This window comes from Larus michahellis, chromosome 8 (genome assembly GCF_964199755.1).
Source record: "Larus michahellis chromosome 8, bLarMic1.1, whole genome shotgun sequence".
Lineage (NCBI taxonomy): Eukaryota > Metazoa > Chordata > Aves > Charadriiformes > Laridae > Larus > Larus michahellis.
Genome location: NC_133903.1, coordinates 18,707,238 through 18,735,112, shown reverse-complemented (window position 1 = coordinate 18,735,112; position 27,875 = coordinate 18,707,238). Strand labels below are relative to the sequence as shown.

Here is a 27,875-nt window from a genome sequence, read left to right as displayed (position 1 = left end):
CGTCACCACGACACGGCGCGTCCAATCGGCGCCGGAGCCGCAGTCACGCCTCGGGGGAGAGGCCGGTGACAGCCCGCCCGCCCACGTGACGGGGGCTGTCCAATCGGCGCCGCCGCTCCCCCCCGCCCCCGCGGCGGGTGCCGTCCTGTCCCGGCAGCCCTTGCGCGGTGCGGCTGGTGGCTCTGTCGGTAAGATGGCGGCCGTGAGTCTGAGGCTCGGAGATCTGGTGTGGTGAGTGGCGGTGCAGGCCGGGCGGCGGCGGGGCGGGGCGGAGCGTGGCGGAAGCAGCGGCGGGGCGGACAGCGCTTGTGGCGCTTGGGGGAGCGAGGCTGAGGCTCCGCTTAATGGCAGCGGCGGCGCGGGCGGGGCGGTGGCGGGGCTATACCCGGCCCGGGAGAGCGCGGCGCGGCCGGGCCGGGACCTGTCACCCTGTAGCCGCGGGGGACTCTAAGGTGCGGCTCGGCGGGGCTGCGAGCCGGGCGGCGGGTCTTGCCGCCGCTGCTGCCGTCCCTCGGAGGCGGTGTGAGGCAGTCTGGGACCACGGGCCGAGGGCGGGCGGGCTCGGCTCTCAGCCCGGCCGGCACCGAAGGCTAACGGGGAGGCGGCACAGCAAAGAACCTGTATAAGATGGAGGGGGGTGAGGGGAGCGGGACAGAGGGGTAATCATCTCGGGGCTCGGTTGGAAATACGGCCTCGCCTCCCAGAGGAGGCGAGAAGGCACAAGAACAAGTTAGTAGGTGTTTAGGGTGAGCAGCGATACCATTTCTTGGCAATGCTTTAAGGAAGCAACATAATAATCTGGGAAAGCAGCGTTTTTTTGCAGGTTAGGATGTCCCTATTGAAGCTCACAGAAGCCATTTCCTCTTGTCACTCCAGTTTTACCCTCAAGTAGTCAGAGTGCTGAGATTTTTCTATTTCCTGGTGAGGACAACTGAAGGGATTCCATCGAGCCCTGTAAGCGCTGATTTTTAAGTGTATAGGCTCTACTGTACTTGACAGGCTAGGGTGTCCTGCTAGGGCTTGCAAGAAATAGCTAATCCCCAACAGGCAAGTGCATGCATTTATATTTATATCCCAGATAAAAAGAAGCGCGTGCTCCAGGCTGTGACAACTCCAGTTTCTCATCCGAAAAATTGACAGTGCTGTGAAGTTGTCTAATTTATATAGCAAAGTAAGTAAAGATTGGTTCCTTTTAGCATTTTTTTTTTCCAACAAGGATTTGGGGAGTGCACTGTTCTCGGTGTTGGAATGCAGGTTATCCTGCTTTAGTTTTGTACATGACAACCTAGACAGGTGCTATCCTTACAGCTATCACGGAAGAACTATAACAATAATACAGTAACGTGTGAATGTCTTTGATGAATCATAGAATCATAGAATGTCTTGTTCAATATGAGAATGGAAGCATTGAATATGAGACATGGTCATGACTACAGTTCTTGTCAGTGCTCCTGTCTGACCATCGCTACTGGATCGTCTGTGTAGCATTGCCGTCTCAAGAGGGGCTGCAGAGACACTTCCTGATAATTTTTGGTTCATGAGGTTTTTTTTTTACCAGTCTCTTGCAAGACAATGACTGATAAGATTCTGTGAGAGTGCTGCTGCCTGAGTAAGTGACTAGGGTAAGATAATGATAAAGGTACCATGCTGAGGGCTAAGACTAATATCTCTCTTCCTCCTCTATGAAGAAATAGGTTTGTGTAGTTTTCATAATGGAAACATTTGCAGTGTAGGAAATAAACTTTTCTGCCTTCCTTATGGCTCTTTCATATCTTTAGCACGTCTTACTGTGGTGGCGAGCACCTGAAGACTGTGATAACAAACACCTGTTCAGGGGATCCTGCCTTTAATGCTTTCCTGTGAGAACTTCTAAGAATCTCAGCTCTCTGAGCTGGAAATCCATGTCTGCTCTGCTCAGTAGACAGTTTGTCCAGATGGATATGAGTTACCGACCTGAACTTTGGTTTGATTGCCTGCATCAATATTTTTTTCATCTCCTTGTGAGGGAATATCCAGTCTTGCAAGAGTAATAAGCACTATAGCACTGTATCTTCCAGGCAGTAGCTGTGCTGCTGCTGTTCTGTTCAGTTAAATTCTGGTAGTCCAGGGAGTTCATGCAGACTGTTTAAAGGCTTAGTTTAGGTGCAGTTGTCTAACAATAAAATGCTTGTGTGTCAGGGGTGCATCTTGCCTTTCATGGTAGGTTTTGACTGTAGGTTGTAGCTCTTTTAATATGAAAAATACGATGTAATGCAAAAAAGGTAGACATGGGATAGTTTTTTTTTTCCTTTGGTTCTAGTGCCTAATACTTTCTTTTTTCTCTAGGGGGAAACTGGGCCGGTATCCTCCATGGCCAGGAAAGGTAAGGTTTTGTTGTTGTGGTTTTTTATTTTTATTGTTGTTTTCTTAGTTTTTGTTTTATTTGTTTCTGCTTTTTAATTCTGCACAGAGAAAGCTTTGCCTGAAAGCATTTCAGTTAAAGATTAATATTGGGGGGTTTTGTTTGTTTTTATTTTTAAATATACATACCTAACAAATCTATACTGTGAACCAGTTTAGGGCTTTGTTTGATCTGGAAGTTCAGCCTGTTACTAACAGCTGTTCATTCAGATGGAATGAAAAGCCATAGAGTGTGGTTCACCCAGGTCTGGAACTGATTGTGTTTCCCAGATTTAGTTATTTAATCCCTGCCACTTTCTGCAAGAAAGGTTTCTTTCGTCCCATAGTAAATTGGTTAAATGCACTGTGTTAAATAATAGAAATAAGGAGTCTGGCTTCTCGAAATACTGTTTTTGAGCTATGCTTTTTGAGTAATAATTCTGTAGGTAGGGAGTAGTTAAAATTTCTCTTCTCGTTTTTTTTTTTTTTTTTTCTGATGAAAGGCCAGAAAGATTTAAAAAACCCCATTGAATTATATGTGCCATTTTTTTTTATTTCTACTTCTCTGAAAGAACTTTGTTTTTGTTTTTGATGTAGGTATGAGGACTAAGCATGCTGAGATAACAGCATGTGGCAGGAAAAGTGTTGTCAGTGTGGCTGACAACCATAAACGTTTGGTTTCATTCTGGTTATTGAATCAAGTTAAGTCCAGGCTCCCCTGCAGTCTTTCAGGTGTCACCTGTGTAACTGAATGACAGCTTTTCTCTTTACTAATATTTTGAACTTTATAAGCAATCTATTCTGGGAGTCAAGACAAAGCTTCAGTTGTAAATTTTAAGTTATGTAAGTGGAACAACCTTATATTAATGCCATCTGGCTTTCTAAATTTTAGAAAAGATTGCTAGTTTACCTATTGGGGATAGGGAGAAGAAAACCTCACTAAGAACGTAGTGATGTTATCAGTGGAGTCTGGGTACTTTCTCACTCTGCTGCAGCATACCCATATCTAAGGAAATACCTGGGTTACATATTTACTTGAAAGACTTATAACAGATTCAAATTCTCTTCCAGTCAGATTTTAAAAAAATGAATAAATCTATTGTATCTGTAACATATGACAGTAAAATCACAGAGTATAAATTTTCATTATGTGCTTTTTAACTTTTACTTCTCATTGCCTTCAGATTGTTAATCCACCTAAAGATCTGAAGAAACCTCGTGGAAAAAAGTGCTTCTTTGTGAAGTTTTTTGGAACGGAAGATCAGTATGTACCTGCTTGTTTTCATCTGGTGAAAATACTGTGCCATGTAATACGGACCTTTTGTGAAAGAAATACTTACTAACGCAGTGCAGTGTAGCTTTGCAGAAGATTGTCTTTGATACGCATGCAAAAAAATTCAACTATTATTGCATGCTGTAGCTGCTCATGTGGGTTTATGAGGACTGTAAAGACTTCTGTACGCAATCACGTTAGGATTTTAGTTGCCACTGTGCAGGAAAGTTCTTGGTGGCTTGCCATTTTTAGGGGAGTAGGTGTGACGTGACTGGATAAGACTTTTAGCATGTAACCATGTATGAGAAAGGTACAGCTAAGAGTATGCGTTTGTTTTGCTGCCAGAAGAATAAAACAGCTATATACTTGGCATTTGTAAAAGAACACACTGTCATACCTGGTGACTGAAAACGTTATTGCTGTGCTTTGGGAAGACCTCACAGTATAGGAAAGCCAAACTGTTGTAGACTACCTTTTTGCAATCCAGAATTTATTGATTCCAAACGTGCATACAAAATCATAGTTGACTTAGGTACTTACAAACTGGAAAAAAATCCCAAACCCTGGGAAATTGTGTGTTTCATGAAACTGAAAATTACTTTTCTAATTATTTTCTGCTCTTTTGCATTAAGTCGTGTAATAAGGGAGAAAATTGCAAAAATCTGCAGAAGACTAGAAAGCCCTTTACTTTTTGGGAAAAAAGGTAACAAGAACTGAGAGCGTTTAATGGACATTTCTTAAGGAGATTATTTTTCGACTGCTAAATTATTTTTGCTCAATACTTAAAAATCGTTTTCCGTTAAGAACTGAGATATAAACTTGATGGAGTAGAGGTGGATGCTGCATACTAATAGGGCGGTTTGTTGGATCTCTAGTAATGTAAGGCAAGTGAAGGTTGATTTGGGGACAGAGAGGGTTTTTTGGTGGTGGCATTGTTGTTAAGCATGGTTATTTGAGCTAATCAAGTTCTAAAAGTTGAGAAGATTGTCTTTTTCTGCCCTGGTTGTTCGCTCTCAATTCTTGTGTTTCACTTTACTGAATCACATACAGAGATGTTTTGTATAAAGACAAGTTTGGATATATGTGGGGTACTGTAGCTGAGATTAGCGACATGACTACAAATGAAGAGTTCAGAGCTGCAAAATAATCGGGGTTTATTACACGATTCTAGAGCCCTGGCTAGGGAAAATCCAGTTGTCTGGCACAGTAAGGTGGTGTGGTTGATGTTGTGTCTCCCTTCCCCCCCCTTCTCCAGCTTATGAAATTTAATAATTTCCTGCTAGCTAATCATGATTTAGAAATTTCCTTGCTTTGACTGGAATACCCTACCTGAAAATTAAATAGAAATAAATACTGTCCCCTTTGTTCTTATTTTAAAAGAACGTTGATAGACAGAAGAGAGGGAAGCTTGTGTGCCTGTTCTGTCCTGGCTTGTAACTTTAAAAGTGTTCTGTTTAGAACAGTGCTGTTCTAACCAGCGTGCTGCTTGAGAAAATACTTATATTTGAGCATAATCAACAACAAAAAAAATCAGGAAAAATTTAAATTATTTCACTTAAAATGTGAGCATGAAGAGAAAATCCCTTCCCTTATTTTGTGCAAGTAAACAAATATGTTTTGCAAATACTTTTTTCTAGGTGTGTATAAACAGTAAGTGGAAATGCGTAACTGACAAAATGTCACTACTCTACATAATGAACAGCATGACGAATAGGAGGACGCAAAGCTCCATCACCGGCTGTAGTCCGTGGTGTGATGAGTACACTGACTCATACTGATATTCTAGTGCACGTTGCTTCTCTTTTCTAGTACTTTGTTCTTTCTGCCACTTTGAAGTTTGTAAGGTGGCGTTACTATACCGCTGATCCATTTTTACAGCTCTTCTGTTATTGCCTTACACTGTCAAGGTTTAACAGGTGAGGATCCGGATAGAAGCTGTTTGCCTGTTCTTCAGTGTGCGTAAGGTGAAACTGATGCTGGGTAGAATCTCTCACAAACTTCTGAGAGTGATTGCCAGCCAGTTTGTCAGTGGGTGGGCAATCTCAGATGTGATAGTTTTATTTTCCTCTGAGGATTCCTAGGTGACTACTGTGGTCAGGAATGCCACCGTTTCAGGCTAGTTAAAAATTGTTTCCTCCAGACTTACGTGGTTCCAGTTTGCCATAGCAAAGATTAAGGAGAAAACTTCTTAGAAGTAAGAACTGCTGTGCATGCATCTGAGCGGAGTGGACGGGTGAATAAAAACATACCAATGAGTTTCAGAGTGGCTTTGGTGTAGTGCATAGACAGGTTTTGGTTATTTGTGAATTCCTGAATAGCTTAGGATGCAGCACAGAAGAAAATGCATTTTTCTTTACCTGTGAGTTGACTACTAATACTTGCTGGCCCAGTGCGATGCTGCAGTGAAGGCCCTAAGTAGTATTGGCCAAGGGCATAAAAGTGAGAGCATGAGTGCATTCAGACTGGCTTTTGATAATGTTTCTGCTGAGCTCTATGCTCCTCATGTTTATTGTGTTGTTGGAGTTAGTTGCTTGTGTCACTTTCAAAGTAGTAGGTTTTGTGGAAGACAAGGATTCTCTACCCGTGGAAGAATTTGCTTATTTATTTGAACTGTGAAGTACACCTGTGCTTTACCACAGTGAAAGCCAACTTGGTGTTCATATTAGTAATATAATATCCGTGCCCTATTCTAAGTGATTGCCTTAATCGTGATGCGCATACTCATATAAAGTCTCTTATTAACTTGTTCTCCAAATTCATAAGGAGATTTTTCTAGTCTGCCTAGGAGTTCTTTTTCTGAGTGTCTCTTCTCAGAGTAAGTTGCGTTAAAAGGATTCTTCATCCAAAATCAAGAAGAGTTCATGTTTCCTGCCCATAGACCTGGCGGGCGTGTAAAAACATTCAATTATGGGAGTACAAAAACCAATTTTTAATTTAGTTTTTCTAAATAGCAGTGGAACTTTGTTCTCTTATCTCTGTTTCTAACTTTGCTTTTCAGATAGTTTTTAAGATTCCCTTTTATTTCCCAAGCTACAGTCTTGTGATAGGAAATCTTTGTAGATTGTTCCAGTGGTTAAGTATCACAGTGTAAGAACTTATGCATTGCTATATTTATTGCTACAAGTTTGTCTTGGTGTGCTTCATCCAGTTCAAAATATTGTTATATTTCACGGGAATTCATTACGACATTGTCAGAACTTAAAAAAAAAGTAAGTCATTGCTTTGAAGGTATCATTCTACTGTGTTTCACAGAAGTACTAGGGAGGGTCCTGCAGTCATCACAGATGTGTGTACAAACACGTTCTCCTCCCATCCCACCCTCTTCCCCCCTTTAGATGTTCTGCAATAGCCAAATGGTCTTGCAAGTCATGTATATCAAAGCCTTAATAGGAAGCTGGAGCAGTCTGTTCTTGCTCGTAGCGCCTTTTTGAAGCATCAGTACAAAACTAAATAGTCTCACTGAATGTGATGGGGTCAAGGAGCACTTCCTGACTTGATATATTAAGGAAAAATTGGAGGAAGCTTGCAATCCAAGATAAGTATAATAATCTGCAGCCTATTTCCATCAGGCACAGTGATTTTCATGTGGCGCTTGTTGCCTTCCCATCCTCCATATCCTGTTGGAATGCAAACACCTACCCTCTTCTGCTGCTGCTCTTCTCACTGGTTTTCAAGAAGGGAGGGATTTCTGGATATAGTCTTTCCAAAATGTTCTTTTGGATCCCGACATCAGAAAACGCTTGCTTAAAGTTTGCCAGGTGTTGGATGTGGTCCTCTGGCAGTCTGAGGAGACGGGGGTACAGGCTAAGCCGACAGAGCGGTTAGCTTGCATTGCTGGTGTTTCTCAGTTAGGCCAATTATCCCGTGCAGAGCTCTATGTTGCTGTAGCCAGACTGCTGTGTAGCAGAGCCAGCTGGAGTGTTGTTAAACATCTCTTCAGGCAGAGTGCCATATCCGAAAATTACTATAGTCAAAACTTTTCCATTTCTTACTGGTATCTTTGGGTGTGTAAGTAGCCTGCAAAATTTTTTGTTGCACAAATTTGAAAAATGTAATACTTAGAATTTCTTTCAGTATTGCCCTGCTGCTTGTTTTTTATTGCAAAGTGTCCCCTCCTTTTTGCTGCATGGACATCTATTCTAATTTAGCGTGGTCATTTTTGTATTTTCTTTTTCCCATTAAGAAGTTTACATAACAAATTCCAGAGTTCAGCCATTTAAGTTGTTTTACCGATGAAAAATCGGGCATTCCCTTTTAACAGCAGGATACCCATCTTGATTTCTCTATTGTGGGCTTGCACACACTGGGCTTGTAAATAACCGAGCAATTTTCTTTTGACTTTCAAAATCGGTTGTGTTAGCATTTAGTGTGGGCATCTAAACGGCTACAGTGTTAAACTTTATGAAATTTTTCCCAGGCTGCAGTAAGTAATAGAAATTTGGAGGTACAGTGCCGCTGTTTTCCATCCCTAACTGTAAGGCTTGTGAAAAGTGAGTATTTGTGGATATTCCACAACTTTCATTTCTCCAGTTTATCATTAGGAATTCATACCTTTAGACTGGAAGAGACTGGCTAGAAAGTCAGGGTTTTTAAGGTCTTCTTGCCTGTGCTAAGCTCGTATCATGGATTTGATTCTGGTATTTCTGGTTGCGTCTCTTCTGTGCCAGTTTTCCATGCACCTCTTGCTCACATTCGTTCTTACCTCTGCTTTATAAGCATTGTAAGTTTTGATTATTGTCATTGATATAACGTGGATTTTACCTCATTAGTGGTTTTATAAGAATGATATTTTGTACGGGTTGAGGAAGGGTATAGAGAAATGAGCAGAGAAACCCACTGCTCACATGTATCTCTTTTGCATCTTTTCACTTTTCATTTAGCCCATTCTCTACAGAGACCAGATGATTTGGTGCGGCGGTATGAATATAATTTCATCTTAAATGTGACATTCTGAGTAATGTCATGTCACTAATGCTTTTCTCAGGCATTAATTCATTGCTGAGTCAAAAGAGAAATAGTAGTTCCTTTTGTTATGTTGCATCCTATAGAGACCTCTTATCTAAATACGGGCTTTCATTGGCTTTGAGGTTATTGCTTAACAGAGAGAGATCTTGTGTATAAACATAAATGATTTTGTTTGGTGAAAAGATCTTTCTTTGACAGAAATGCTTTATGGACCTCTGTGTCAAAAGACATGTTTGTATCTTATAGCAGGTTGTCCAGGTAGGTGACACACAAAGCATAAACTGGAAAGGAAAAGACTGATGTTATATTATTTTTTTTTTAATTTATTTTTAAAACTGAGGCAGCATTTAAGACTGTTTTTCACTTATTAGTTTGTCTCTGAGATCTCTAGCGCTCTGTCCTGGGTGATCACGAGTGCTAAGATGTACCTTTGAAGCCAGGAGCCATAAAGCTTTGTACTTCATACTTCCTCCGTACCAAAGGAAAAGTAATGAGAAAGGAAGCTGGTGAACATGTGCAGCGAGGAGGGATAGAATGTGGAGAAACCTAAGAGAATGCCTTGACAGAAAAAATGTTATTTTAATGTAGAAATTAAAATCTGGCAACAACATTTAACGTGTTTTATTATAAGGTACTCCAAAACTTTGATTCCTTTATATATGTAATGGAAAGGCTTCTTGTGAGCAGATGTTGTCTGGTACCTAGGGAGGCGTTGTCACAGAGTACCACACAGAAGAGCTTGAGAGTTTAAGAGAATTTTAAGATGTGTTTCACTATAATGTCTGGGCAGCTAGGAGGGATTCTCTGAATAGCTGCTGCATGGCAGGCTCTCATCTGCAAGTAATGATTTGACTTGTTCTATTACGTTAAGTCAGTTATTAGGAAGGAGATGTAAACTGAGTGAAAGGATTCGGATTTGCATGCAAAAGAGTACTGGGTTCTGCTTCCAGGCTGTGGTGGAATCAGGGTGTCAGCTGCACTGGCAGTGTGGAAAGGATGTTAGCATTTTTTTGTGGTCAGTTCTAGCAGGAGACCTCATCTCTCCAAATGAGACTCAAAAAGTTTTGGTCTACCTTAAGGGAGTTGATTCTTGACTCCAAACAGTGGCTGTGAAGAAAACAATCTCCATGAAGTTTTAAAGAGTTTACTGGGCTTTACTACTTTGTGAAGAGAGGACAAGCAAGATCCAGCAAAGCATTGTTGTTATTATTATTATCATCTTTATGTTCAGTTTAGCTGTATGACGTGGTGCTTACCGTGTTTGAAAAGGCAGCTATTAAACCACTTCACTTGCTTGCAGGAGCTGGACCGCACTGGAGAAAATTTGAAGCCTGTAATCATGGCTAGTCAGTGTTTGTAACATAGAGGTTTTTTAGGATCGGAGAAAATCAATTTGACTTGTTTTTACTGTGTGCTGGGCAGAAGAAGCACTCTTGGCCACCCTAGCTCAGGAAAAGCTTTTCTAAAACTTCCGCAGGTCTGTTTTCAGTAGGATGGAAATAGCTTTGTAATGGGGTGGCTGATAAGCCTGGGCTTGAATCTGTGGAGGGAGGAAGGTAGTCTAACCTCTGCAGGAGCCATGTTGAAAGCAAAGGCATTCCCCTCAGCTGCAGTGAAGGAGTGGTAGAAGAGCTCGTCAACCTGAAGGAAAGTGGAGTTGTCACCCTGTACTCGACTGCTTAACCATTTGATAAATATCAAGAAGTCCTATTTAGCAGCAGTGGGAATAGGGAAGTAATATGAGTTTCCTCATAGGACGGCAGTCGGGTTGATACTCTGCTACTGTACCAGTTTGTCTTAAAATATCAACACTGAAGAAAATGGTTCTTTTTCCTCAAAACTGAAAATGTTGTTTTTGTGCAGAATATCAAGGTACATCAGAAATACGTTCAGCAATGAGCTGTGGTGTTTGCACTCACTTTATTTGTGGTCAGTTCTATTGTGAGATGAATAATTTTGGGTTTTTTTTCCTCCAGTTTTGCAGACACGTGTGTGTGCACAGTTTGAACAAGGGATTGATGGCTTAGAATTGTTGTGTGGCCTCCGCTTTCAACAACCTCTCAGGCAGATTCATGTGATTGTGGGTGTTCCTCCTGGTGATACAAGAGCAGCCACTAGACTGCCTTTGTTCTAAAGAAGTACCTGTGATCACATTCAAAAGCTGTCTTGCTGATAAAGAGTATGAATAGTGCTTAGAGTGGAGCACTGCTAGCATGGGAGGATATAAAACTTAAGAGAGAAACCAAGTAGAGGTGCCGAAGAAAGTTCTCAGTGAATGCAGAAACCACAGCTCTTCAGGTTGTAGAAAGCGAATTTGGGCTGCTATTATCAGTTGCTCTGGAGAAAAAAGGGTTATCTATGTGTTCCTAAAAGTGGGATGGTTGAGAAGGTTGCGATTTGGAGAATATGACTGACTTTTTCTTGTTTGTTTCTAGTGCTTGGATCAAAGTGGAGCAGCTGAAGCCTTATCACCCTCACAAAGAGGAAATGATAAAGATTAACAAGGGTAAGCGCTTCCAGCAAGCCGTGGATGCTGTAGAGGAGTTTCTTAGAAAAACCAAAGGCAAGGACCAGGTGAGTGGGTTCTTTTTCACTGTGTCCATCAGAACAAGTCTTGGCGTGAATGATGGTCAGATGCATTTTTATGTGAAAAGAGTTTGTTGCCTCTGGCAAGTTGAGGGGGGGCGTTCATTTTCAGGCCTTTGTTGCTTTTTGTTTTTCCCTATCCTCTCTTCTTCCCCATTCAGTCATGCTTGGTGGGGAAAAAAGGTGGTGTTAAACTGATGGAGAAACTGAAGAGGCTAATTGATCTGCTTATGATGACTTGATAAATCCGTCTTAAGTCTTGGGCTAGAATTTGATATCTACTAATCTTATCTTTAGAATATTGGAAGTGCATATATGTGCACGCACTCACAGCAAGTCTTCAAGTGGCCTGTTCTGTTACTCGTTTACTTAAACTGATGTGTCTTTGCAGGAGAACTAACCAGGAACTTCACTCACCGACTTCAAAGGGCTAACAAATATCTAGTTTTCAAGTTACTGTGCTGTTGTTTTGCTTGATAGTAATCAGCACAGTGTCCTTCACATCCTTGGTTTTGCATGAAAATCATTCCAGCTCTTCTCTTCTTTCCTTACCATCTTCTATTCTGTAATCTCTCAGGCGTCTTCCCATAACTCCAGTGAAGAGAAGAATCGGCGTAATTCCAGTGAAGAAAGAGGCAAGCAATCTGCTGGTGAAGAGAAACGCAAAGCCAGTTTGTCTGAAGGGAAGTTGAAGAAGGGCACAGGGGAAGGAAAAAAAAGGGTCTCTTCTGTATCGTCAGAGAGAGGATCAAAATCACCTTTGAAAAGAGCCCAGGATCAGAGCCCCCGAAAGCGGGGGCGTCCACCCAAGGATGAGAAGGTTTGTGTTGTGCATGTCCGCCAGTGCCCTGTGGACTTTGCAGATGGACTCTAGGATTGACTGGCACCTTAACTAACAGGCCAGCAGGAAGAGTCAGTTCAGTATCAGGTTTATTTAAGCTGTTCCATGTTAATGCTTCTAGACCATTTGGCTGCCTGATATCTTTGGCAAGCATATTGTTCATTCTTCCTGTAATTTTTACCAGTTAGTTACTTTGAGCGGCTTTATTCGTATCTTTGAGAGGGCCTTAAGAGCTGTATCATGAGACTCTACCTTTCATCTTGCCATCCCTTTAGTTAAGTTTGTGGGGGAAGGATTAGTGAAGAGATGTGGGTCTTCATCTGATTCTTGACTTCTCCCATCTCATCTACTTTGTATGATTAAGTGATTAGTAGTCACTCAGCTTCATCCTCAGTACTTAGAGAGGGTGGGGTATTCTTAAGGGCTAGGGCTTAAAGAAGAAGCTCTTGCAGCCTGGGGAATCCACCAGAAGAATTAATTGTATTCATTTCAGCTTCTATGCTATAGGATATATTTCCATCATACATTTTAAGGTCCAACCTTGGGGCATTATTATTTTATCCCCGTTACTTCCCTGTTATTTCTGGATTTTGTGGCAGCAGCGATAGCCACCAGTACTTTCTCTACACTCATCTAGAATTTCAGCCTTTTTACTTATTATGGAAATCACTGTTGTGGTCCAGATCATCCTTTTCCAAATGGATAATTATTTCAGTGGATTATTGCGATGCACATGCTCCATCAGAGACTACGCCTGAAGACCATGGGGAGACTTCAGCTGATACACCGTGCAGCAGCCTGCTTGCTCACTTGTCCTTCAAAGGGATCACGTTATATTGTGCTTCACAGTCTTTGCTTTCAGTGCACTTCAGGATGCAAGTCAAGATGGTAGTCTTTGATCTCCAAAATTGTGAACGGATTGGCCTTCGCTGGTTCAACAGCAAACTCTCTTGATGTAGTGAAATGAAGCTGATCATCTCAGATATTAGCTATGAAGGAAATACTGGCTTTTTTTTTTTTTAGAGCCAGCTTCTGTTAAATCAGGCTGTACACCAGAGCCCATCAGTTTCTCCTTTTGGGGGGAGTTGGAGGAGGGGAGGAATGGATGCGTATTTGTGAATTCTTACTAGTAATTACAGAACTTGTGACTTGACTGATGCAGGAAAGCGCTTTACCGGCAACGTACCTTTACCTTTCAGTGTCTTGCTATGAGCAGGTTGTATCTTCACATGTTTCTGTTGCAATAAGCCACAGGGCCTTTTTTTCCACTTGCCAAATGCTTTTGCGTCTTTGAGCTAGTTTCATTCGAAAATTTGATCAAAACTAATGGCTGGGAGAATCATGATCACGCTGACACGTTGCATGCTTCGGTTTTACTGTATTAGTTACTTCATGGCATCAGAGTGCTTTGAGCGAGTTAACTCTGGTAGTAGAAATTATTTTACTGGAAAACTACAAGCAGAGTGGTTTTAAACAGCTTATCACAAAGAAATGGCCAGCTTTGTGATAAATGTCTGGCCACAGATCATGAAAATAAGCAGGCTAATGTAGGAAAGTAGCCTTATAGCTTCTGGAAAGTAATGTACCAACAATTAAAGAAATGTTCATGAAAATATAACAGTACTGTCTTAATACTGTTTTTTCAGCCTGTGAAATAATTTTAAAATCTTGTTGTCTTCTTCCTGGTTCTCATAATTTCCCCAAATTCTTAGCCCTAGGGCAGAAAAAAAATCACTTGTGTCCCTATCCTGAATTACTGCAGTGTTGGGATCTGGAGGTTTTTGCCCCATTATAGTCGAAACTCTGGCTTTACAAGTAATAAGGATGCACAAAATTCAAGGAACCAGTTGTTGCTGAGGTGTGCTCTGTCTAGAAGTGCTCTGTGGGCATCATCATTCAGATGTTCTCATTTTTAAGCTTATATGCATATTTTCAAAGGACCAAAATGACTTCATAGGTATCAGGGCAGGTTTCATCCACGCTTTACCGGTTGAAACAGCAGCGTGGTCTCTAAGGAGAGAATTTCAGTGTGCAAGGTTCTCCCTAGACTGAAATGACAATTTGAGGTTGGAGACCGATGCCTAAATTGTCCCTGCTGACAGATGAAACGTTTGCATCAATCTGGGTTACCTCCAGGAGTCTTGCTCTTACCTTTTTTTGCCAACAGTGCTCTTCTCTTGTGGTTCTGTGCAGACACTAAGGTTTATGGTGCATTTTCAGGAAGTAATTGTGGAAGGGAGATAATGTGATGCCATTTCTGAACCCTCATTTCAGGACAGAAGTCCTACACGTTCTCTTCATAAAATGCATATTCTCAGCATAAAGACCTGTATGTCTATAGCATATGTCTATGACCTATAGCATAAATACCTGTTTAAACCTATATATCTTGGAGAAATAAGAAAGATAAATTTTAATCTGCTCAACAGTAAAAAACATGACGCATTAAGTGTTGTCATGACGTTACAGATCGGGGCCTGTTGAGTGTATGGGGCAGTCGGTGTATCAATTTCTGTCTTGTGGATTCTGCAAACTTGAGCAGTTGTGGCTATCAGCCTCATGCTTTGAAGGTTCTCCTGTTAACAAGTTAGGCTACCTTTTTGTGACAGTGGAGGTTTAGTAGAGTTCAGACCTGTGATTGTGGTGATGTTCTTCAGCCATTTGTTTAGCTTTTTGCATCCACCAGAGGAAAATGCTGGATCAAGTGTGTGTTTTTGCTTCCGCTCGTTGCGTGATTACACTAGTGCAATGATTCCTCTTACATATGAAGAATGGATTCTCCAGAAGCCGTAACTGTGGTTGAATTCCTTTGTTGGCAGTTCATGTTTTCTTCACCTCACCTACGTTGATAATGCACCGCGTGTTTAAATGTGAACTCCTCATGGAAAGGCATGTGAAATGGAAGGCGTTTGTAGTGCTTTTCAGAACTCTGTATGTGTGCTCATACGATCAACGTGCTGTGGTCAGCTGCTGGGACAGGCTGTAAGCTCTTTCTGATCCTCCTTCTATCTCCTCAGGACCTCACAATCCCAGAGTCAAGTACAGTGAAGAGAGTGATGACTGGAACAGTGGCTGGATTTAAATGGCCGCCAAGCGTCAGTGAGGTGAGACACTTTACAACGTATGTGATCTAGGAACTGAGTTTGTGGAAGCAAATCTAGAGCCTTTTGTCTGGGCTGTAGAATAGTGAGATCTTTTCTTTCCTCTCGTAGGAACAAAATAAGATGCTTTTGTTCAGTCATTCTTTAGCGTAACAAAGCTAGACAATATCCTGGGCAATTAAGAAGTTTGCTGGGAAGTGAGATTTCAGTTTTTGTGGGATCGTTTGCCGATTAGCACTTAACTTGCTGCACTCATTTTTGCACTTCTTGTTTCAAAAATATTTCTGGGATTGGCTTCCCAAAACTGGAGGAGATGATGTGAATAGTCTGTCCGCGTCTGGATGCTATCGTCTGGGGTGGTTTCATTTGATTTCCCTCGTAAGCAGCTTTTGGAAACTCTTAACTTTTGTGCATAAATAAGTGTTCAGCAAAGCAGAGTAAGAGCAGCGTGACTCCAGGCTAGTGTGTATGGCGTTCATTGGCAAGGTGAGACACCTGGGCTTACAGTCCTTGTTGCTGTTCATGTGGGTTTGCGTGAGACACTGCTAGGTATGATCTCCAGCCAGTTCCCAGAATGCTGTTTTAAAGAGTTCTTGGAAGCTGGAAAATAAGCGTTTTCATTCCCTTGGGAAGAGGAAGAAGCGGGATATGAGGTCTCTTCCTCCTGTGCTAATCTTGCTCATAATCTTCTTTGGTTTTCCTACAGATGTCCAAAAATGAGGAATTTGACTTGAATGGCTTTAGTCTTGAGAATTGAAACACAGTGTGAGCCGCTTAATTGGAACAGGCGGCTTGATACAACTGATGCATTTTATATTTTCCACCTTAAGTTATTGTTCTCATGCAGCTCGGGAGAACAAGGGAATTGTGCTGTGGTTGCCCAGTGACTCTCCGGGAATGTTTTTGAGCCTGTACTTTTTCTCTTTGTAGCCTGTGAAGGACAGTGATCCACACTTTCATCACTTCCTGCTGAGCCAGACAGAGAAGGTGAGGATTTGGCAGACAGGGTCATTGTGCTGGTCTGTCTAGCTTGGCATCCTGCCCTTTGCAGGGACTAAGTACACGGAGTGTGTGTAAAGAGCTCTGAAATTCTGTTCTTTGGGGGCTAGCAGCAATTAGATTCTCACGTGCAGTTTTATAGTTCAATTACTTCCAAACCTTAATGTTAGGAACAATTTACCGTTGAGTACAGTGAATAGTTTGAATAATTAAAGATTATCTAGCACCAGGATCTGACAAATCCGTTGTAGTAAATTCTGTAAATTGAACATTGAGGGGTAGGAAAAGCTGTTTTTCTATTTAAAAGCCCTGTTTGATTGTCTTTAGTTGTCCTACCAGTTCCTTAATCTGGATGAATTTGACAATTAAGTGAATACGGCAGGAGAATTTCCAGGACCAGAAAAAGCTCCATGTAAAATATAGCCAGTTTATCTCCTCAGAGTCAGAAGTCTTGCAGGATTTTATCTTCAGCAGTGAACATTGGGAGGAAAAGGAAAGATCAAATTAAATGAAAAAATGATTTATATCTAGCTGAGGATCTGGGCAGAGCCAGAAGGATTAAGAGCAGCTACCAGTTTTAATCTAGACAAGCTCAAAATAAGCAGCATGGGAAGGAGCGGCCTTCACCTTAATGTTTTTTGAAAGCAACATGCCTTCTCACATTAACAAGGAGGTTTTGCGTCCATAGCTGCGTGGACGTACTGAGCGTAGATAAGACTCTATGGAAGGCTTTAGAGATGTTGGTTTTCTTTGGGCCAAATGTGAGAGTAGGGATGCCCCGCATCCTTGCCTCTAGTGGAGCCCGTCATAGGAACTACAGGAGGGAGTTTGCAGTATCCGTATCAGGAGACAGGCTGAATTGCTGGGGCAGGGTGTGAGAGGAAGTGATTAGTACGTTGCAGTAGGTTTTTGTTTTCTCCCATTGGGGCAAGCCTGAGAGGTTTTCCTGCTTTGCAGATGGTGGTGGGTGGGTGAGCTGCCTCTTTCTGTTTAACAAGGATATGGTCTGTTGGCTCAGGAGAGCAAATCAGCACTGTCCTTTCCCTGAATGCTTTGTCTTCTCCATGCAGCCAGCTGTCTGCTATCAAGCCATCACAAAGAAGCTGAAGGTTTGTGAAGAGGTAGGGCAAATCCTAGTTTTGATGGATTTTCTTTATTGTCATGAGCATTTGTAGTTCATCTAGAGTTGTGCACTCGATGTTTTTCTTTTCTTTTTTTTTTTTTCCCCTCTTCCCCCTTCCCCACCCCCCAGGAAACAGGATCCACCTCCATCCAGGCAGCAGACAGCACAGCAGTCAATGGCAGTATCACGCCTACAGACAAAAAGTAAGATCTCCAACGCACTTCAGCCATTTGCATTCCTTTTTCTCCTTCCCAGCTCATATATGCAGCCATTTTCCAGCTTGTCACCACAAATAAATAAACCTAACGTTTCCTTCTAACTGCAGATCTCCTCTGTCCTTGTGTGAAACTCTGATTTGGGGGGTAGGGGAGGAGGGAGGGAGGCAGCTAAAACCAAACGGGCTGTACAGTAGAAAAATTCAGAATAAGGTCTGGCCTGGATACATTTGCAGTTCAGAGCTTTTCTGCAGATGCTCTTTTCCAGTAGGGCAGATTGCAGAACACTAAGCATCAGTATTTCTGAATGCTGTATGAGGCAGAAAGATAAAAGGGTATCTTTCTCCAGTAGTGCCCGGCAGTTGACTGGGGTGGTTTAATCGCTCTCCTGAGCACGTAGAAGACGAGAGGAAGAGGGAGGTGTGTTCTCCCAGCACAAGAGCTTTGCTGTGTAGCACGTGAGCTTTCTGGTTTCTTCTAACGTCCCCCTTCTCCTTTCTAGAGTGAGAGAAGCCTAACTTGAGCTTCCTGTTTCACTCTGTAACTTCCGCTCTGTTCAAATTGAGTTCAGGCCACAGCTTGCTGTTTGCCGTTGGGGTCGTTCTCATGGGATGTCGGTTCTCAACTGTACTCCAGGGGAACCAAAATAACAATGAAGCTGTTCAGGTAAAACAGTCTCTCAGGAAAGGGTGGGTTGGGAGAGAAAGAATATCGCCTCTGTTTTAGAGACTTGAAAATAGGTGGACCTTGTTTGGGCTGTTTAAGGAGCCTCTAGTGACTTGCTCTGACCTATCTAAATTAGTTTGCTCTAACAAAAGGCGGCGTGGCTAGAGTGCAGGTGGCTTGCGAAAGCCACAGTGCATCGGTAGTGCAGCTAATTCTGAAGAATTAACTGGGGAGTTGCCAGGCAGATTTCATTGTGAGGTTACATCAGACTTGTAACTGAATGCTTCAGAATCTCCTGCGAGAATTGTGGCTTTGGTGTGAAGCTGGCTTTGCGATGTAGGAAAGGATCCTTGCAGCAATGACTGCGAAGGAATTCCGGTTGCAGATAACTGTAGGGTTGGAACTTGTTAGCGCACTGAAGGGGGGGAGCAAAACTCTTGCCAGCTTTGAGGGGGTGTGTGTGAGTGTGGGGGGAGGCAGTTGGCATCTGGGACTAATGTATTGCCACTCAGGGTGACCTGTAGTGGTCTGTTACTTCCTTTCTGCGTCTGTCCGAAATTGCAGCTGTAGAGCAGGGATTAGGTCTTTGGACTGTGCATGATGCTTAGCCCAGTAGTCGTCGCTGGACTTTATTTTAATAAAGATAGTAATGTATCATTCGATAGTATAAGCAAGTCATCGTACATGTGACTCAGTTTAAAAATCAGAAGATTAGTTAGAGAAGCACCTGCTGATCTCTAAATGTTCCCTGTGCCTTCAATAAGGCAATGGCTGGCAACAGGAAGCATAACAGCAGCTTTTTTAATAAAACAAACAAAAAAAACCTCAGACTGTATAAACCTTTAATATTTAGGTAGTCTTCTGAATCAGGCTGAAGACTTTCTACAGGAAATTGTTAAGGATGCTTAGTAAGAATAACAAATGTCAGCTTGCATTTAAAGCTCAGTATCCGCCCATTCTCTGTTGCGGCAGTGGAACATGTTTGGTTTTGTTGTGGATTTGGGATTTTTTTTGCTGATGATGCTCTGGGGTTTGCTCTTCATCATTTCCGAGACCATGAGAGGCTGGCAGCAATTGCTTTCTGTTGCATCAATGTTTATCTCTCTTCCCCTCAGGATAGGATTTCTGGGACTTGGCCTGATGGGAAGTGGCATTGTCTCCAACTTACTGAAGATGGGTCACACTGTCACTGTCTGGAACCGGACTGCTGAGAAGGTAGGCATGTGCTTAAGGTACAGATGATACTTAACCTTTTCTAAGCCTGTAGTTAACCACCTCTAGCTCAGAGAAGCCTGGAGTTGCCAATCGGTGGTGCCTTGGAGAGCATGCGAAAGAAACACAAGTATATGCTTGCCACCTTGTTCTATTATTATGGCCTATTGTTGGTCACTTTTGATTAAATGAAAGCTGTAGTCTGTCCTAGTATGGTCACTCTTATGTGAACAGTCCCTACCCCGTTGCCATTTTGTATAAGATGAGTTGTCAGAAAAATTACAACCTTGTATATGTGTCGAGGAGTGCAACGTAAAGTGCCTTTGGAAATACTGCTGATGTAAATAGCCAAGTTGTTATGTCATGGAGCTGGACAAAAAGACCAAGTGCTGGGGAGTTGATCCTAGGAGGGTTGCGCTAAGATGCACTGCTTGACCACAGCTTCATCTGCGCATCCATTGTGCTGTTCATGTTGCGGTAGCAAAGGTTCTGTTGAAAACCTGCTGTGTCATAAGACAGGATGAGAAGGGTTTTATAGGTGCATTCAAAGTGGAAATGGAGCTTATATCACACTTATATTGTAGCCAGCGTTATTCTTTGTAGTGGAGGAGGAAAAGCATGTAACTGGGGGAGATGTGGTACTCAGATGATGTGGAATATCAAATTCAAGAAGGGCACTGTGCTTACTTTGTTAAAAGGGATTAAAAGATTTATTTATTTGTTTCAACTGCAAAACATGGATGTATGAGGGGATAGGGTAAGAAGGAGCTAAGATTTTGAAGCAGCAGCCCACTAAAACACTTGTCAGTCTCAGCAGTAAGACCTTTTGCTATGTCTGTTTACCAGGTTTTTTCCCTCATCTCTCCTCCAAAACCCACAACATTCAATCTTTTATTTCACCTAAGCATTCTATTTTCCTGTGTCGTTCTTTTGAAGTTCTTCACTTGGGGTTTCAGAAAAGCTGCATAAGAGCCCCTTGTGTGTTTGTGGGGACAAACCAACAGAAGACAATGTGGTTGCTACGTAACTAATATGCCTGACTCCTTTTGTGTTGGGTCCAGCAGCAGAGTTTGTTTCACCAAATGCTATAGAACTCGTTTGCTCTGTGCTTAGTTTTTCTTACATTTGGATTTGTGACTTTTGCAGTGTGATTTGTTCATCCAGGAGGGGGCACGGCTTGGAAGAACCCCTGCTGAAGTTGTCTCCACCTGTGACATCACCTTTGCCTGTGTATCAGATCCAAAAGCAGCAAAGGATGTAAGGATTAGCTCTTATTTTTCCTCCATCAGCTAGACTACAAGATACAGTCTCTGAAGGCCAGTTCTGATGCCTACTAACACGGTAGCCTGGGTCATTGTACATGCTGGATAGTGCAGCTAAGTAAAAATAAATGTCCCAACAAAAATTGTACTTTTAAAAAAATAATCCCTGGGGGGTAGGCTTTGCTATCCCTCTAGGGGTCTACCACTGCGGTGCCAGGCTCGCTTGAACTGCTGTCCTGCAGGATTGGAGTTTCTTTGCAGACACCCTATTGCTTTACCGCTCTTCTGTTCCCCACAGCTGGTACTTGGTCCGAGTGGAGTGTTGCAGGGGATTCGCCCAGGGAAGTGTTACGTGGATATGTCCACCGTGGATGCAGATACAGTCACAGAGCTGGCACAGGTAATTGCGTGGAACTGAGCTTCTAACATCTGTGATTCAGCAGCAGTACTACAGTTCTTGTTCCTTCAGGCAGTAAGCTGTTGATAATAAATATGCTTCTGAAGATCTTTTGGGGCTTCTGTTAGGATACACTCAATTGCCAGGCAAATAGGATGAAATAAACTGTTAAATCTTGACCAGCAACAAGTTGGATGAGATGTTCCTGGTGGTAACAGCAAAGCCTGTAGATTTGGCAGGGCTCTTAGCTGGCATCAGTGCAAAGAGCCAGCCGAATCTTGATCCTTTGAGAAGTATTTATAGGCTGATTGGTATTCTGTAGCAAACTGGAGGAGAAAGCGCTGTCTGGATTAATAACTGTCCTTAAATTGCTATAATGCATAATCTGCTTATTTTAAATGTTCTAGTTGGGGGAAAAAGAATGCCTTCATGTGTCATTCTGTAGAAATATTATTACAGAGAGGATTTCTGTAGAAGCGTTCTGGTTATTTCTGATGTGGTATCTTTGATTTCCTCTTTGGCATCTTGATTGTTGTCCTCTACCCTAAAGGCAGTGTGTGTTGTTGCACGAGGAAAGGAAGCTAGTTTTGGTGATGTTTTAAGCAGATGTGTTGGTGATGCAGTAGCGTGTAACATGAGAAGAGAGAGAACATCTGCAGAGTGAAGAATCATACGTATTAGTAAACCTCTGGCTGAAGAGATTTGTCAAAGGCCTTTTCTCTTTGGGGACAAGGGGGAAAATATCATAACAGTCAGTCTTCTGAGATTCGTGCACTACGTGTACAACTTCTGCACTGGTTCCTTGGCCATTACAGGATGCCGTGGCAAAAGCACGTTAAGTTCAGCTGCTTAAAACGTGCATAGTAGTGATGGGTGTGGGAAAGTGTTGCTGGAGTGTGAGGGCAACTTTTGGTCTCAAGTACCCTTTGCAGGATGCAGCACATCGCGTTAGAGCTTTCCTCTCCCGTTTGTATGTCTGAGCTGTTTGTTCTGCTTTAAAATTCTGTCCTCGGGGACAGGAACGCCCTAAACCATGTTCTTGCTGTGCTGCCTGTTCAGCATCAATGTGTGCTGTTCATGCATAGCTAACCAGAGATGCTCTTTTTCCAGGTGATAGTGTCCCGAGGTGGTCGCTTTTTGGAAGCACCGGTCTCGGGAAATCAGCAGCTGTCTAATGATGGGATGCTTGTGATCCTGGCAGCTGGCGACAGGGGTTTATATGAGGACTGCAGTAGCTGTTTCCAAGCGATGGGGAAGACCTCTTTTTTTCTAGGTAATTGAAACACGGAGGACCTTGTAGCAGTTTTTTAGTTAGTGCAAGGACTGGGAATTCCAGCAAGGAGTCCGAGAGGCACGTGTGTCATCTGTTTCTTGTCTCCTTGGGCAGTATGGGAAACTGGCCTACTCTTCTGGAACTTGGCTAATTTCAGAGCCTCCAGCCTAAGTTTTTTTTTTTTTGAATGCCGGTTCATTTTGGAGGATCCATAGTGGTTTTTATTTTAAATCCTACTTTGTTATGATTTCTCCCTTCCTTTGAGCGCTTGGAAAATGAGTAAGTTTTCTGAAGCCTTTCGGGGGAAGGGAGAGCTGCCAAGTGCTTGATACGAAGAGTCTAGTAATGTTAATACTGTGTGGGATGGGGGAACAAGGCTGCTGTATCTCCTCTGGGCGAATGTCCAATGGTATGTCTCGCTCCCAGGTGAAGTAGGCAATGCTGCCAAGATGATGCTCATTGTGAACATGGTCCAAGGCAGCTTCATGGCAACGATAGCAGAAGGACTGACTTTGGCTCAAGTGACTGGCCAGTCTCAACAGACCCTTCTGGATATCCTCAATCAGGGACAACTTGCCAGCATCTTCCTGGACCAGAAGTGCCAAAGTAAAGTGCTCTTACATTGTTTTGTTATAGGACATTTACCACAACCTAGCAGCATTTCACATAATGGCAGAAGGGAGAAAATAACTGTCCTATCTTCGTCAACCTGGGATTCTGGGTATTTTAAGCATTCTGGAAATGAAGAGCTGAGTTCCATTCCTTCCCCTTCATAGCCAGGGCTTCTGAGAATACACCCCAAGCTCCACATTGTCTACAGTGAGGATTTCATTGGGGCAGGGTAATAAGAAGTGAAATGGAGGGCAAGTTGCTTAGAAATCTGAGCTCGCTTTGTCAGTGGGCAATAGTGACGCTATCTGCTGTGGCTGGAGGAAGATAAAGAGCAGAGAAACAGAAGAGCTAAAAGCAATGTTCCCGGTGATCAGCATGGGAACGGGAAGTTTGGTGTTGAATTGCATGCCCGTGCAGTGTGGGCTTGATTTGCTTTTGTCATGCTGATTTTTTGCACACGTTCCTCTCGACAGATATCTTGCAAGGAAACTTTAAACCGGATTTCTACCTGAAATACATACAGAAGGATCTTAGATTAGCTATTGCACTGGGCGATTCTGTCAACCACCCAACTCCTATGGCAGCTGCTGCCAACGAGGTAAGTAAGAGTTCAGTGTTCCGATATGTGTTCCTCAACGTTTCTTCAGTAGAGACGTTTGTCAACAAGAGACAAAAATTTAAGAATTCTGTCGTCTCTAAGACAAGGGAGCAGTGACTGAAGTATATTTTGACTAGGATGGAATTAGATTTGTTTGATTGTAGAAGCCCTTAGAATGTCACATCAGTAAACACACATGGCTTGAACAAGACGTGGTGTATTCTGATCTGCACTGCTCTAGTTACTTGACAAACTCTGCAGTTCTCTGGTTTGCAATGGTCAGCAAAGTAATTTTTCTGCTGGGGAAACGCTTCACACGAGAGCCCGCACTGATCCTTTTCTAATTTCTCTTCTCTAGGTCTATAAACGAGCAAAAGCATTGGACCAATCAGACAACGACATGTCTGCAGTGTACAGGGCCTACATCCACTAGGCTGTACTGTTCTTACTGTTAATACTATGATTATTGATTAATATTATTATGATACTGGGTTTTAACTCTGGACCAGTCCATCTCTGTCTCTCCATTTCCTTTTATACACAGACTTTGAGATCTGCTACGGAGGCAGCTGCTGCAGTGAGCCTTCCCCTGGTGGCAGAAGGGGGGGAGGAGGGGGCTCGGATTGTTGCAGTCTAATTAGAAAAATCCATGCCATGCGCTGACAGTCATGGAACAGAACAGTGGCGGCTTGTTCAGAAGCTCTGAGGCAACTCTGCCAGAAATCTGCTGCTTGGCTGCTTTTATTTTCCTCTTTGTATGCTTGTCCAAGACGCTGTTTCTAACGATCCCTTTTCTCCTTTGCTGTGAAATAATGCGTGTGTTGGACTTTCTGCATCAAGGGGACAGGTGACATACATCCCATCTACCTGTGAATATCACTAAAGTCCTTGGTCCCAAGTAAGGTGAGGAGCATTCCTGTCAATCGGCCACTGATAGAGAACAAAGCACCTCCCATGGAGGAGAATGGCAGTTCCAGAAGGTAATGGGGTTGCATGCAACAATGTCTTGATTCTGTTTCTTTTTCAACTTCCACCTCCCCAGCACCTTGATGGAGGAATTCCTCGTACTGTTAAGAAGAACAGATTGCATCCATGTCTTCCCCTGTACAGACAACTGTAGCTTAGGGAACACAAAACTTACTGAAAATGAGAGAATGCCAGTGTAAATGAGCCTCCTAAAAGGCTAGTCACAGCTGCCCATCCCACAAACAGCATTGGAGATCAGCACGTTTGCATAGAAAATGGCAAGAGAAACATACAGCCTAAAACTGGGCCAGAGATATTTTATTTGGGGAAGGAACAAACCTTAGGGTTGCTCCTGGCCTTAGCTTATGTTGCTTTACTTCTTGGGGGTTTTTATGTTTGTTTGTTTGGTTTTTTTTACCTTTGTAGTCAATAATTAAAAAGGTGTCTTGGATTGTGGTAGTGTCACAAGCAGAGCGCTGAGTCTGAAAGGGGCGAGAAGAATGATCATAGCCAAGAGACTGAGAATCCTGAGATCCTTTCCACGCTCTCTCTCTGGCCTTTGCATAGTCATTATATCTCTTAGCCTGTTTGCCCATCTTTAAAGGTGGGTGATGATTACCTACCTCACAGGGATAGTTTGTGATAAGGGATCTTTATACATGTCAAATTTTCCATACATGTTCTTGGTGTTACTACTCTGGGTACAACAGTAGCACAGCATGAGTCTTTTCCCTTTACCTGTGACTCTGCTTGTGGCCAGATACCAACTTCTAGAGAGACTAGTGAATAAAATGGGAGGCTAAGACCACTGCTGAGCTTATTCTGGAAACGTGAGACTTGAACTGCAGACACCAAGGCTAGGGAGCAGAGATGCCGTCAGTGTTGACAGCAGAGCAACCCAGAGTCCAAAGGGTGCCTGTCTCTCCAAAAATGCACAGAGCGTGTTTGGGTTTTTTCTTTTTTTAAATTGTTCTCAGTATTAGCCTTTTAGGAGGGTTCTTGTATTTTAGATTTGAGAGTTAGGAAAATGCCGGTAAGAAACTTGGCCAAAATCACTTCTCAGTGGCACAATCTCCTTCCTTGGGTTGGGATTCTGAAAGGAAAGAAAGTAAATTCAAATTAGACCATGTTCCTTTAAATCCGTGAGGTCTGCCCCTCCCACCGTCTTATTTTTCTAGGAACTTGATGGCTGTGTAGGGAAATTTTCCTGTGGGTTAGGATTATTTTACCAATCCTGCTTTGGGCAGCACGTGCGTATGGTTCAGGGGCACCTTAAGAGACAGAAAGTATCAGATACTCGTGAAGAATCATGACATCTAACACCTAATGCTATAAATGTTACTTTGTTGAGTATTTCGCCTCCTGTGATCACTATTATTTGTGGGCTACTATTGTGTTCTGCATCATGTCCTGTGGCGAACATCTAGTAGTAGATCTGTTAGGCATTGCTTTGCCTGTTTGTCAGTGGTATACGTGAACAATACTAGTTATACATACATGTTTCTTTGACAGTGCAACTGTCATCCTGCATGTAGATACTCATATTAAAGGCACGTGTAACTACCCAGGATAACCAGCCATTAGCCTGCTTTTGACACGCTTGTGCTTCCCCCATCCAGAAGAGCTCAGCTATTAGCATCAGAAGTCCTGGTTAAACATGCTGCAGTTAAGAAATCACTTACATGAATGTGTATTGAGGGCATCTGGGGGAAATTGCGTTTTGGGGGGCAGGACATAAGACGACAGGTTTTGTAGTGTAAAAAATCTTTTTGGGAGGAAGAGGGGGGGTACTGTCTCCGGTCCAGTTGAGAGTGGAACCGTGCCAAGCCGGTGCCGCAGCATCCCCCACCTGTCCCTGCAAAGGTCTCCTGGCCAGAGTGAAGGTGAACAACGAGGCTGAGCAGAGGTCATGGAGGAGCTGCCCTTCTTTTCTTGCTTTGTGGTGCCTCTGGAGAGAGTGAGAATACAAAAGGAGCTCTCAAGTCCCATGACGTGTATTTCATAGTGAATTCAAAGAACCATATTTGTGAGAGGGAGAACCGCTCCCATGGCAACTCACTGCTGCAGAGGTTTTGTTTGCCAGAAATAACTGTAGTTCTCAAAAATGGAGAGAAATAACCAGTGTGTTATTTATGTGGGAGTGGCAGGTGCAGACTAGTTAAACACTGTAATTTATCCTGGGAAAGTCGGACTGCAGCTCTCCAGCAGGGATGCGGAGTGGCTGCGGGGTGGGGAGCAGTCCAGCCAGCTGTACAATCACAGGCATGCCAGGGAGGAGCAGGAGACCGAGAGCTCCGAAGTGGGGGCGAAGTAAGGAGGGAAGGATGGAAATGGTGAAAACCAGACTGTTTCAAATGCCGTTTAGAGATTGGCTCATGTCAGTCTCGCTCTGATTCTTGTATTTATGTCTGTAGCCTCTGAACATGGATCTTAATCTGTTCCTAGGCCTGAGATTTGGGGGAGGGAAGGGGGGGGAAGCTGTGGATTGAGAGATGCTCTAATAAAACTGGCTAGTCAGTGTTGTCTTAATATTGTTGACAATTCTGTAAAGTTCCTTTTTAAGAGGATTTCTGTTTTAGCAATTTGCTTTTTTTGACTCCCTCCTTTTTAAAGAGAAAATGTGACACTTGTGAAAAGCTTGTAAGAAAAGCAGTTTCTTTTTTCCTCAATGATAGATCCTATAGTTAATTAAGGTTGTGAATTTTTTATTTTTTTGCCTTGTTTTTAATTAACGTTTGTCATTCAGAATAGGATGTGTGAAAATGTTTAAATGGCAAAACAAAAAGATTTTTTTGTGCAATTAACAAAGCTACTGGCAAAAAGAATAAAACCTTTCTTGGTAACACAATGTTCTTGTGGCACTTTCTAAAGCCTACCAAACCTGTATTATGGCATTAAAGAAATATGTGTGTTCTTCAAAGCACTAAAAAATCCGAGTTGCTGAAAACCCACAGTATGCCGGAGAGCATTTTGGTCATTGCAGAAGCCTGATCTTGTCCATGAGGCACTAAAAAAGGATGAAGCCGGGTAAATTCCAGCCTCCACAGGCGGAGGGCTGCGTGCACCTAGACTGAGAGGAGGGTGAAGGCTTAGTTTTAAAGCAAAGAACACTGCCAGATGGTGGTCCAGGAACTTTCTGCTGTTGGTGGTGAATTCTTGTGTTCCAGGTGTTGGGAGCCTGGTGACCCCGTTGCTCTGGAGTATCCTTCCCTTGAGTGTTTGAGGTTTTTTTGAGGGCTAACTTGGCAGTGAGTGGGATTTTCCAGTGCAAGATCCCTTAACCGAAGTGTTTGTAAGCTCCAGAATATTGGTTTTTTGATTATCCTGGCAGCGTTTGCTGTCAAGCAGCAGTAGTGTTCGTGTGCTGAGGCATAATGGGCTGCTACCGATTAATGGTGTGCTTCAGT

General features: G+C 42.8%; 1 protein-coding gene across 7 annotated transcripts; it reads left to right on the top strand.

The window, feature by feature from the left end:
• The first annotated feature begins 129 nt into the window (after nucleotides 1-129).
• GLYR1 (glyoxylate reductase 1 homolog) lies at nucleotides 130-27,316 on the top strand. 7 transcript variants are annotated; one of them, XM_074599095.1, is made up of 16 exons: nucleotides 130-231; nucleotides 2,326-2,362; nucleotides 3,564-3,643; nucleotides 11,053-11,191; nucleotides 11,781-12,023; nucleotides 15,062-15,148; nucleotides 16,076-16,132; nucleotides 17,215-17,265; nucleotides 17,397-17,470; nucleotides 19,264-19,363; nucleotides 20,525-20,617; nucleotides 20,921-21,022; nucleotides 22,130-22,292; nucleotides 22,719-22,898; nucleotides 23,378-23,502; nucleotides 23,861-27,316. In XM_074599095.1, the coding sequence occupies exons 1-16, from the start codon at nucleotides 194-196 to the stop codon at nucleotides 23,933-23,935; spliced, it is 1,644 nt and encodes a 547-aa protein (XP_074455196.1). In that variant the 5' UTR covers nucleotides 130-193; the 3' UTR covers nucleotides 23,936-27,316. The 7 variants fall into 7 exon arrangements, with proteins under 7 accessions (XP_074455196.1, XP_074455197.1, XP_074455194.1 ...); XM_074599096.1 differs by having other exon boundaries at nucleotides 20,525-20,620; nucleotides 20,927-21,022; XM_074599093.1 differs by having other exon boundaries at nucleotides 20,507-20,617.
• The last annotated feature ends 559 nt before the right edge of the window (nucleotides 27,317-27,875 follow it).

Bases quoted from the DNA above. Each gene is read 5' to 3' on its own strand.
- GLYR1 (XM_074599093.1), top strand. From the start codon at position 194: ATGGCGGCCGTGAGTCTGAGGCTCGGAGATCTGGTGTG. The intron at 2,363-3,563 runs GTAAGGTTTTGT...CATTGCCTTCAG, and splicing joins ATCCTCCATGGCCAGGAAAG to ATTGTTAATCCACCTAAAGA. The intron at 23,503-23,860 runs GTAAGTAAGAGT...TCTCTTCTCTAG, and splicing joins TGGCAGCTGCTGCCAACGAG to GTCTATAAACGAGCAAAAGC.